The following is a 12,344-nucleotide window of genomic DNA, read 5'->3' as shown; positions in this document are numbered from 1 at the left end:
AACTTAATAATAATTTTTTTGTAAAAGAATGTTAAATAACGTAGAGCCATTTTAACTGGGGCACTTCAACAGAAAGAAAAAAATTAGTAATAAAATAATAATCTGAGCCAATTTTAAAAGTTTATACAAATGTATTATGATGTACTGTAAAATACATAATTTAAATTTGTTTGGATGAGAGTGATACAGTAGACATCACATCATTCAGAACGGACCATGAAGAGAACATGCATGGTCTTGCAGTATGTGCAGTTAGTGTTGTGAACACCAGTTCTCACATCTTATTTAGTGTGAACAGGCTCACAAATACTACCAATAGGGGCTTTTCACACTGAGGTATTTTGTTATCATCCCAGGCAAACATGCCCAGATTGCCCTGCTCCTTCTGATGAACAGAATTACTGCTGTAACCAGTAATCTCTTCATCTCATCTCTGGATACCTTCTGCAGAGGCCAGTAATCACCACCAGTCCATTTCTGAGAACAGCTCCTTTGACACTGAGTTTCCATGGATGGCCTGAATAGAACCTGCCTCACCACTGACATCCCTCAAATGAGCCCTGCAGGCTGACCTCTCTTTTCTCTTGTCGCCTCTCTTCTGTACTGGAAGTGAACAGTACTAACACACTGGACATTGGGCAAATTAATTTCTTAAGTATTTCCCCAGCATCTGATTGCTGGTTTGGAGAACATCTGGTGTGAAATCAGATGGAAGATCCACAAGTGACTAAGAAGCACAGAAAATGTACAGAAATACTGTATGTAGACATTGGAAGCCTTCCTCAAGAATCTGTATGCCTTTCTCTAATTAATAGAATGTGAAATTATTATATAAAAAAATCCAATGTTTGAAAAGCACAAAACATAAAGAGGAAGAAGGTATATTAGAAACTGCAAAAGCTACTGGCAACAATTATTGTTCTGCTCTCTCTCAACAGTACTGTCATTGTGATTGAAGTGGAATTCTTCAAAGTGTCACTGATTACCTTAAAAATGATTGGTATGGAATTAATTGTCGGATGAAACCTGTGCACACTGCCTCTTTCACACACAAGTATTTATTGAGCAACCGTGGATGAAAGATAAGTTGCTGAGCATGAAATGCCAGAAAATACTCACAGAAACTGCCTCCAGGATTTGTTTGACAGCATCAGCAGCATCTCTTTCACTGTAGTACCCCTTTTCCACAATCCTACAGAAAAAAGCAACACAATTAAGCACCAAGGTGAATAAACAGTGAAGGTAGATGCTGCTTTTCAAAAATGAGGTAGCAAGCAATCAAATTTAAATATGACCAGGACAGTGGAATGTCCCCAAGAGACTAGAAAATAGCCCTTTTGCAATTTAAGTTACCCTTGATTTCCAGTTAAATGAAATACAGGAGGTAAGATATCAACTGGATAAAATGCTCATAATATATGTACATGTTTAATTCAAAGTTTTTGAAACTTTCTGACACTCAAGGAAACTGAATTACTGAAAGACAAAACTATTCATCATGTAGGAACTGGTTTTTTACTTTTATATTTAACTTAAGCCCCTCCTCCCCAGTTAGTTAGTTAGTTAGTTAGTTAGTAGACAGATAGATAGTTAGTTATAAAACAAAAGAATTATGCTATGCCCAAACAGATCTGAATTATTCAAGAAAAAATGTTGATGTAAAACTTTACTAGTTTCAAGTTATTCCTCAAGTGTGATGGGCTGAACAACTGTCTTTTTTTTCCCTCAGTAGAAAGCTGGGGATGCTATATGCAAAGATATACAAGCTTTTTTACAACTAAATCTCTTTTTTCTTTCAGAAAAGCTACCTTTTCTTACATTGTCAGCAGTAGACACAGGTTTGCACAATGATGTACAAGCAGTTAATAAAAGAAGGATCTATCATTAAGATATCCTAATATTCTATTTAAAACACTCAACAGTGTTTTTACTAATGCTTTTAACTGAGCATAGTATTTGTGAACTACAATAATTGTCCCTCAGAAAGTTACCTTAAAGGTCAGACTTTTGATCTGAAGTCTTGATATTTTTAGTGTATTAATTTTTCAGAGCCCAAGAAAACATAGACAGATGTTGTCTAGAAACCGAACCTGTGGTGCCTACAAGATATTTTATAAAATGATGTTCTGCAAGCAGACAATCCAGTTCTATAAAACAATATCCTAAAATCCCCATGAAGCAGAACAGCAAGGAACCTTTAATGTCTGAGGTCACTGGAAAGGCCTTCTGCCTCAAGATCCATAAAAAGGCTCTGCTGGTGGCAGGAAGACTACCCTTCTTTCTCCCCACTACTCCTGCTCTGCACTTTTTATCACTTCCTTTCTCTGAAATAACAGATTAATGTTGAGTTACCATCAGTGCATTTCCACACAGCTTCACAAAACTGACAGGAAAGGTGTGAGTAACTACATATGAAAAGCATTACTTTATACTCATTAGAGCATCAAGTGATTAGAAGTAAGAAAAAATGCAAAGATAGCCCTCCACCAGAAGCAGAGGCAACTGGCATGGCATTGTGGGAAGCAGTCTACACAGGGATATAACCAATCAGCTGCCATTACTTGACCTTTACACTCATTGTGTTCACAGAGCACTGAGTCTATTCATGTGGCAGCAATAACAGCAAGTAAACCCTCTCAAGCAGCTCTTCTATTTCATCATTATTTCTTTGCTGCATAATTACTTGGGAATATTTCTAGAAGCTTGTTTGGTTTAGGTTCTTTGGGTTTTTTGGCAACCCTTCAGCTGTCATGCCATATGCACTCTTTTAACACCTTTGCTTTTTTTGTGCCTTCAGCCCTTCTCCTATTTTGGTCATCTGTTTACACCATTATGGAGAGTTTTACTGGAACTTATCACCATAAGGGGAAAACAAAGAAAACTTACTCACTGAGACATTATATTAGGCTTTTGCCCTGAAGTATAGGAAAGAGGTTGCAAAAACCTAAAAATTATGCAATAAAATGCCACATTATGCTTGAAGTCTAGATTACTCCTTAGCCATTTCAGGATGAATTATCCTCTTGTGTTGGATTACATTGTGAGACCTGAGCCCCATTAATGCTCTTGCATTCATTGCCCCAAATATACTGTCTTTGCTTTCTCCTCCTTTTTGATTCAAATGAAGTATTTAGTGTCAGCCAGATGTGCCAAATGTAGCATCCACCCTGCCCCAGGCACTGAGTCCACCAGGTGCAGAATGACCTTGTGCACCTGACTTCAGAAATGCATGAGGCGGGTTCGAAGGTTTAAACAGTATTTAGAATACTCTGTTTTTCCAATATATCTCAGAACGAGATCAGAGAAATAAGAAGTAATGCAGTTACAATTCAATTTACATTTTTCCTTTAATCCAAAAATATTCTCTATTTACAGTATGGTATTTCTATTTCTATTTTTTTGAAACACATAAACCAGGGGAATGAAAAAAAACCCAAACAAAACCCTTTAAGGCAGTCTATGGCTTTGTATTTTCCTCCACTCAAAATCAAAACCAAAGACAACAGGAACTTTCTGTAAATGCCCAGCCAATGTTAATTACCTGGCCACTGGAAGCAAGGGAAAAATCAAAGAGACACTCAAGGCTGCCCCCTTGACCTCAAGATGAGTCCATGCTGACTTAGACAGTGCTGGTGAGGATAGCATGCTGCTCTCATTATTTATATTAAACACACAGAAAGAAAACAAAAAGACCTTGTAGATGAAGCCTTGTAATTTGCATTTAAAATAAATAAATGTTATGAAGTGTGGGCCCATATTTCTGGAAAGCAATAAGAAACAACTGTATAAATATTGTGCAATGCACTGGATCCACTTGCCAGTGCTATGGGTGAACAATATGCACTAGCCAATTACAGATTATGTCATACAGAATTACCTTTCCAGTTTTCCAGAAGTCTAGAATTCAGACTTATTGAGAATAGAAACCTTACTCTTAATTAATAATAATATAGTAAATAGAAAACCTAATATTCTGTGACAGCGATAAATGAAAAAAGACATATCCCATTCTAAAGATGAAAATTTATTTCTAATGGTACACTGCTTTAGGACTATAACCTGGCTATTAGGCAGTAAGGCAGAGTATTGAAAGAAGATTATCCTGTAGTTTAGGTCATATAGTAATGCTGGGGGATCATTTGCATATTTATTTTTTGCATCCTCCCTGAGACAGTTTATATAAGACAAATGGTAGGTGTGCCAGTAAGACTCCTACCTGAGACTAATGTGTCTTCTTTAAAAGGATTTTTCAAATTCAGCCTGCAGATTAACAATTACTCATTGCCCTTTTTTCTATAATGGGAAGGAAACCTGCAGAAATATCCTATTTCACTATTACTGAAGCAAACCCCAACTATTTACATCTAGTTTACAGGATGATATTTGACAAATCATGGGTGAAGGAAGATTAAGCTTTTGCTGAAAGGATAGATAGATAGGAACAGCAGCAATAAGGAACTAATTAAATATTTTCTTTGATACGCAAATGAACAAGCCAGGTAGGCCAAGAAGGTGCTGGAGAGAAAAACTGTGAGGAAGATAGCAGGGAACTGCTTTAAACCAGAAAAAATGGGTGGAAAAGCACTTAATTTGGTGCTGCAAGCATCCAGGAAATTTAAGAACTTCAAAATGGAGACATTCTAGACTGAGGAAAAATGCAATGCCTGTTTGTGTACGATCCCTTTTTCATCGTTATGCATACACATTTATTGACATATACTGATCCAATTTTTACATTTTTATACATCAAGGCACATATTTAGCAGAATGGCTACTAGATGAACAGCAAGCCAGAGCTCTCCCAAAGCACCACCTCACTCAATCTTGTCTTTCCAAGCATGTCATCATATTTGAGACAAATCTGCCTCCTTCTATATAGAAGAGCTGGGAAATACTTCCCAGAGCCCCTATTCACCACCCTCTCCCAGTGCCAGCAGAGATGGAGATGTCCTTTGGGAACAGCCTGAGTCCCATGATGCTGAGACACATCCCTGCCTGCCTGCAGGGCTTGGGCACCCCACAGAAATCTGTGCTGTCTTGCTCTTTCAGCTGCTGCTGCTGCCCAGAGGTGGAAGAGCCTTGACAGGTAATGGGGCTATAACAGATTTAGCAGTGTGAAAACCACCCCAGCATCACGCGGCCCAGCAAGCATGTGGAAATGGCATAATGTGTTTGTGGGGAGGCATACACTGATGTTTTGGCAGCTTCCATCATCAAACACATGTATGTCTTCAAGTGTTGCATAATTTGCAGTAATCCTTGCCAGACTCCAACTGGCCTTTCCAGCATTTCTGTTCCTTGTGAGCACTGGAAGTTTTTTTGCAGTATAAATTCTTTAGTTTTGCAGAAGCCTCAGTGTAGCCTCAGTACCATGGAATTGCAGCTCTTGCTATTTTTGTAATTATATTTCCATGTTGCATGTCTTCATGAGTAGATACATAAACTCCTACCAGCATTCACCCCATACCTGCAGCCTCCAGTGTAATATGGAAAAACATGCAATGGATTTTACTCCTTTTGGGACATTCTTTCTGATACTGGGCTTTAATTCACTGTATCTTTGTGAAGCCATGGAAAGCAGTGGGCCATCCCAGTAAAGAGAGGGAGGTAGTGGCCACACCTGCTCTGCAGAAATTTTATTACTAGTAGGGGAAAAAATTTATTACTGGTAGGGCAGTCTGGCTAGGCTAAACACATGGGACCTGAAAATCAAGGAGGAAAGAGATGGGGAATACCAATGCATCATTTTAGAATCAATTTTCAGAGGAGTATTAAAATTATATTGATATACAATTTTACACTTGGCTAGAACACGTTTCTGAGGATTAACAGCAAGCACATCAGGCAAGGGAAAATAATCAGTCTCCTAAAGGAACAACCAAGTGAACATTTCATCAGAGAAGGAAATGACTAGGTTTGGGGTTTGATTTTTCAAAGAGTAACAAAACAGGGGGTGAACTATTTCCAAGTCCAGCAAGCGAAACAGAGCTTGCACAGCTGCACTGGTAGAAAAAGAAATGAAAACCACCCAGGAACCTGCTTTGAGCAAGGAGAGGACTCATCCAATGACAGGGAATGCTAGACTGGGCTAGTCACTGGCAGCACACACCTCTTTTGTGCAAGACTGACAGTGCCTTAAATTCCCAGTCAGTGTTTGCTGCTGCTGTTGTTATAGTGACAGCTCTCAGCTAAAAGTGAGGAACGGTGAACACCCTTCCCCCCTCCACAGAACTACTCCAGGCCTCTCACTGTGGCAATGCCTGAAACTTCCAGTTGAGACCACTGTCCCTGAGACCAAAGCCTCTTTCTCTTTTATTTTTCATTGGTATTGGAATTGGTATTGGTACAATGAATATTCCCGCATTTTTAAACTCAACATGTACTCATGGCTCCTGCTGATCAAGAAAATTTGAAACCTCTACAATTTTAAAAACTTATTTTCTCCTCCCCCATGCTCTACATGCGCTAGTTCTCTTATTCTTAGCTTTTCTTCTCTGCTTCCCTCACATGTGGGCCACCTCACCAATCCTCCAGTCTTGCCTAAAATGTGGGCAGGTAAAGTCTGTTGCTTTCCTACCTTAACTCATATTAGCAAATGCACTTATTTTTATGCTAATTATCTAAACAGTTACTCTAAAAGTTGCAATACTTAGCAATTATTTAATGTTGCTGCTATAAATACTATTTCTCCAAAATGTGGTTTGAGTATTAGCTGAATTTAGAAACATATCATGTGGCTTGCAAAAGTCCTGCTAAACCAACTTGGCCATCTAAGACAGTAAAAATTATTATACTTTATCAGTTCCCAACATTATTTTGCTTTCTTTAAGCACTGCCTGTATGTGCCTTGCAGACCATCTTTTATAACTACTGTGACATTAAAAAAAGACATGACTCTTTCTAGGGTAATTTTCATTCTGCCTCTAGCTGGCTTTTACCCAAAACCCTTGCGCCACATTTTAGCTGTGGATTGTGTCATGCTACTTCATCTACAGTCTCAGGCAAGACAATGCCTGAGACATATACAAGTTCTATTCCAATGCCAGTATGTGCTAACCATTTAAAAAATTGTTTGGTTCTATACAATAAATGTTAATTTATCTAAAATGCTTTTGTTGTCATGGAGATTTTTTTTCTGCAACTCCTCAATTCTTATGCAAATTCTTGTATTCAAAATGAAATTAGAAGATTTCTACAAGATAAAGTGAGACTAAAAACTAGCAGAAACAGGAAAAGAAAATTACATCACTCTATTCAATAGCAAGATGGTTTCCACAAGGGACATTTTCTCAATGAATGATTCACAGATCTATTAGTTCTTGTCTGTATTGAGGTGATTGCAATTCTTAGTTGATCTGATGCATTTGTTTAGTTAAAAAAAAAGGTTTCCCGCATAAATATGTATGCATTTTTCATACCAAAAAATTGAGGAATAATAAATATTTTAACAAGTAGCTCTGATTCAGAATCTCCCTTATTCTACAACCATGTTCATACTCCAGAGCAGACTAGCTGTTATTGTCTCTAATGACTCAAACTGCCAGTCTGTCATTTGAAAAAAAGATAATGGGAAATACTGATGTGGGTTTGGATCTGATTCCCTGTGAAACAAACTAGAAGTTTTTCTTCAGTACTGTGTTTAGAAATGAAATTCAGCACTGCAGTCATTCAGGAAAACTGTTTTTCCTCCATTGGTATTATGCAAGACTCATTCTCTGATAAATGTGGCATGCAGGAGAATTTAGAGAAAGATTACATATTTCTTATAGCCCATACTAGGATTTGTTTTCCCCTCTTTAACTTTCTACTTCCAACTCAGCTTTACTATTGCACCCACAGAATTAGACAAGTTCATCTTTAGATGAAAAAATTAGACAAGTTTATCTCAGAAGATATTTTTTAAAATAATAGTCTTTGCTTCTAGAAGTCGTGAAGCCAGAGTGCTCATGAACTGGCTGCAAGCTTCCCCTCTCAAAAGTTTCTGTGTAATGGGCTACGTGAGGCAATACAGCGAACAGAATTACTAAAGCATGTCACAACTCCTGCCTTCTGAGAGAGGGTGGAGAGAGAAACCCCTGAAGGCTTACAAAAGAGACAGTGGCCTGGGGAGGGGAAAAGAGCAGCACTGAAGGCACCAATGAAGCTGCCTGACAGCAAGTGCTGGGGCTTTAATTGGGTTTCTCTGACTAGTTAAGGGTCCCATGATATGGGAAAGATGTAGGAATGTGGAGGACTTTCAATAGACAGAAACTGAAACATAGAAAACATAATGGGGGACAAAAGATTGCAGGGGCAAAGAAAATAGAGTCTTTCACAATCCTCTGCTGCATGTGAGCTTCCTATAAAATTTGCTCTAAAGAATAAAGTAATCACGATCTCTCTACCTACTGGGGACAAGGCAAACAAATACTGGCTGAATTTACAGAACAAAAGTTTTTCCTAATATTGACACTGAATATAATTACCAGTCTGGAGAGTCACTGGAATAGCTTACAACTAAGACTACAGAGGTATTTAAGAAAGAAAAGCCAAAACATGGATGCCCAAGGGTGGTGGAAAGATCCTACCCGAGTTCAGGTGACCCATCTAGCCTCTCCACCCCTCCATGCCAAACCAGAGCAGCTGTAGCTGCCATAACATTTTAAACATGTTGCCCTGGAGCTCACTATGGCACATCACCTACTTCCCAGCAAGAGTGAACAACTAACCATCAAACGCTGGAACTGTGCACAGCTTGCATAACTCAGACTGTGCTTATATTCCTCTATGTTCCCAGGAACATTCACATTATCATTATTCAGTTCAGGATTATTTCAGGTTCAGTTCTTCCAGACCTTCTTTTGTGGCCCTGGCACCTCTTATAGTGCACAGGTCTGTGACACATTCCTTACAACTGTGACTAAAGGTTAACATTGAACTGAGAAGTACACTACCTAAAACATATTTGCTTTCCAGGCTTTTATTAAAAATCTCCTTAATTGTCATCTAGGAAAAGCATTTCAGTGGTCTGAATATTTAGGAAAACTGTACTTCTTCCTAAAATATTTTTACTTCACTTTACAATCTTGTCATAATGTCCATAGCAAAAAAGCAATTAAATCCAAAATGTACAAAGCGTACACATTTTAAATTACTTTATAAATTCAGGAGAGGTGTTGAGTCAATGCAAAGACACATCAATACACTTGGGTCAGTCAGAGACTTTCTGTATGTACATATATATGTAAAGTACAGTTATATAGTCTGTAGGTATACATACCTCAACAGCTGTCAAAACCTCTCTGCATTTCAATCAAATAAGAAGGTGAAATTTGTTAATAACTAAGGAATTCAGCTAAGTCTCAATCAACTTTTTAATTAATTTAGCAGGTTAATTTAACTCACCTAGTTTGTCTGCCATACAGACAATGTATATCTATATAACAATGCTGAGGCTGTGGTAGAAAACTGTGAATACATTTGTCAGAGGAGCTATAATCTCAAGAACCTTCTGTATTAAAAATATCTAATAAAATAAAGAGCTTCACAGGCACTGATATGTGCAATTTACAAAGGGCTTTCCCAGTTTCCAGAGTAACAGAAAATTAGGCACTGACCACCAAAAAAAAAAAAAAGGCATTATTACAGCTCTGTATGAGAAAAAAATACCAAATTACATTGGAAAGACTACAAATGAGCATTAATGCACGTCTTTATTCTGAAATTACTTGGTTTTATCATTACTGAAGCTAAATTCAAGAGAAACTAAATGAGTTACTAAGATATCAAAGAGCACTTTGTTATCAGAGTTCTGTATCTTGACTCCAGCTTCAGAGAACAGGCATAGTTGGTGTAGTCAAGTCACCAACATCTTTCTATTTTTTGCCAGTCCTGAGTGAGGGATCTGTAACATGGTCCCATGAAGCAGGGAGTCTAAAGAACTTCTCCAACCCCTGTTCAGAAGACAGACAAACTGCCATGACATAATGAGATCAGGGCACTGAAGCAAACAGAAGGTGCTATTCTGACACTACCTCATAAAAGACTCTCACTTTTCATAAAAGACTCTCACTTTAGTGACTGATTAATTCCTTAAATATTTTTGACATCCCTTAGCAATTTTAGTTTCCAAAAGCATAAACAAAAAGGTGCTCCTAAATCCTGGGAAAGCTTTGCTATATTTTATCCATAAGAAGCAATCATTCCCATACCTCTTAAAAAGTCAACTTATTTAGAATAATTAATATTTTTGTTAATGTATACTATATAAAAGAAGAGAACATGTATTTGAACCCACAGATCCCAGGAAATTACATGAAACTTGAAATGGAAGTGAGTCAAGAGACTGTCAGCTGCAAGTGCTATTTTTAGACATTGTTTGGTGCACTCAATAATAACATGAAAGAAGAAACAGAAAAGCCTATGGTCAAGATGCCAAAGTGAAAACAAGAATATATGGATTGACATTTGTATCCGAAGTGGAAAAAACCAAAACTATTCTTAGCAATCCACAGGTATTCTGATTAAAAAGAAGTTAAAGTAGAGTTGAATTTTTTTGCTGAAATTCATGTTTGAAAAAGAGATATACTGGTGATTCAGCTGGAAGACAATAGATATTAATAAAATCTGAATGCAAAAAAAACCCAACTTGAACAAAAGGTAGCCCATAAAAGACAAGATATCAGATTGTGCTTTTGGGCTTACCAGTACTGGAACGCAGAGCCTTATCAGAAGATTGTCCCTCGAGGCTGTGTCAAAAACTGCCAGTTTAAATGCACTTCAACCATGCCTCTCTGTTTTAGACATGCAGAAATGAAAGAGGAGGGCCAAGCAAATGTGAGAAATATGTCCCTGCACTAAGTTGGAGATGCAGCACCTATAAAGAACTTTAATACCAGTTAATTTAGATCTGCTGCATTTTTCTCTCTATTCTGGTAAATTCTTTGCCATAGGCTCTTTTTCACTTCTCATTCGCTGGTTGGTAAAAATCATCATGTACATTGGCAATAAATATTTTAATTTACACAAACATCTTCAGTTTTGAGTTTGTATTTGGAGTGGTACGTAGGGTATGACCCACAACGTGATTTATGAAGTCTGAGAAACAGTTTTCTTTTTAAAATACAGCCAAAATCAATCTGATTTGAACTGTATTAACTCAGGTGTCAAACTGATATATTACTTTGCATTTGTCTCCCTTTAGGTAACACAATTGAAAAATTGTCATAATGACAGTTCATTTTAGCAATAACGTGGATGATTTGACAGTAATGTTAAATATGGTGAAAGAAAAGAATAATTTCATTATCCAGAACTTTTAGTTAGAATGGCATGAAACAAGCAGCACATCAACAATGCTAATAGGATTCTAGAAGACTAATTGGATCTTGGATATTTATAAAATCATCTTCATGATAAGAGGGATGTTTACATGGAAGAACTTACTCTTTTGCAGCTCAAATACTATTCAGAAGAAGAATGGACATCTGGGATGGGAGAAAATTGGAGCAACAAAACAGTTGATATAAAAAGTAGCAGCATTTTACAAGATTTAGCAGTAACAGCAATGAAGATGTTTGCAGCCAGGAGGGCAGCACTCCTTGTGTAACAGGCCCAGCTGTGTCATTTGCTGATAGCTGATTAGAAAGAAGAATAAGAGTAACTCCTCCAGAGTACAAAAGTTGCTTTGCTGTCTGTGTAAGGGCGGTGGTTTACAAATAAGGAACATAAGGTATTCCACACCCTGGAGGTGGTGCCAGGCCACACTAGGGTCCTGCTTGTCCACACAGGGTCCCACCTTGAGGACAACCATGGGGTGGATCTCAAGACCTGGTCACAGCTGTCCCTCCACATCTGACATAGCTCTTCTGCTCAGGAGGAAATATTCCAGGTCATTATCTTTCTCCTGCGATGGGAATCATACAAGCACAGAAAAAGGCATGCACAAGGTCTCTCTGTCAGTCATAACATTTCCTTCATGCATAATAAAAAGATGTAAGGAAAAGATTACTCATGAGAGGGGAATCTGCCCTAAGGCAGAAACCTAAATTTACCCTCCCTAAAACTCAGAGGGCAGCCAATGTACAGAACAATGCAAGTGCTAATCCTTTAGCCCAGCTTAAAAAGGAGAAACAGCTAATATTTAACTGGAGTCACTAGTGCAAAACACCTTGGCTGCATATTTCTGCTTAATTATTTTTAGTTTAAGTGAAGTAATATTCCTAGCTTAAGAGCTGAAAATAATTTAATATGGTTTTTTGTCTCATTGCTTGTTGGGTCTTTTTCCAAATCACAGAGGTCTGTATTGACAAAATTTCCAGTTCTGTCATACATGGGGCAAAGGAGGATGCAGAGTTCAGATCTCC

General features: G+C 37.8%; 1 protein-coding gene across 1 annotated transcript in view; it reads right to left on the bottom strand.

The window, feature by feature from the left end:
* Positions 1–12,344, bottom strand: part of CAMK4 (calcium/calmodulin dependent protein kinase IV) — a 138,111-nt gene that overhangs the window by 44,760 nt on the left and 81,007 nt on the right. Inside the window, exon 5 of the mRNA XM_041399178.1 lies at positions 1,120–1,192. Coding sequence (XP_041255112.1) covers positions 1,120–1,192 — 73 coding nt within the window. The remainder of the gene's footprint in view (positions 1–1,119; positions 1,193–12,344) is intronic.

This window comes from Onychostruthus taczanowskii, unplaced genomic scaffold (assembly GCF_017590055.1).
Source record: "Onychostruthus taczanowskii isolate IOZ18803 unplaced genomic scaffold, ASM1759005v1 scaffold158, whole genome shotgun sequence".
NCBI classification, from domain to species: domain Eukaryota; kingdom Metazoa; phylum Chordata; class Aves; order Passeriformes; family Passeridae; genus Onychostruthus; species Onychostruthus taczanowskii.
The sequence above is the reverse complement of the archived record's forward strand: the minus strand, read 5'-3'. Positions and strand labels throughout refer to the sequence as shown.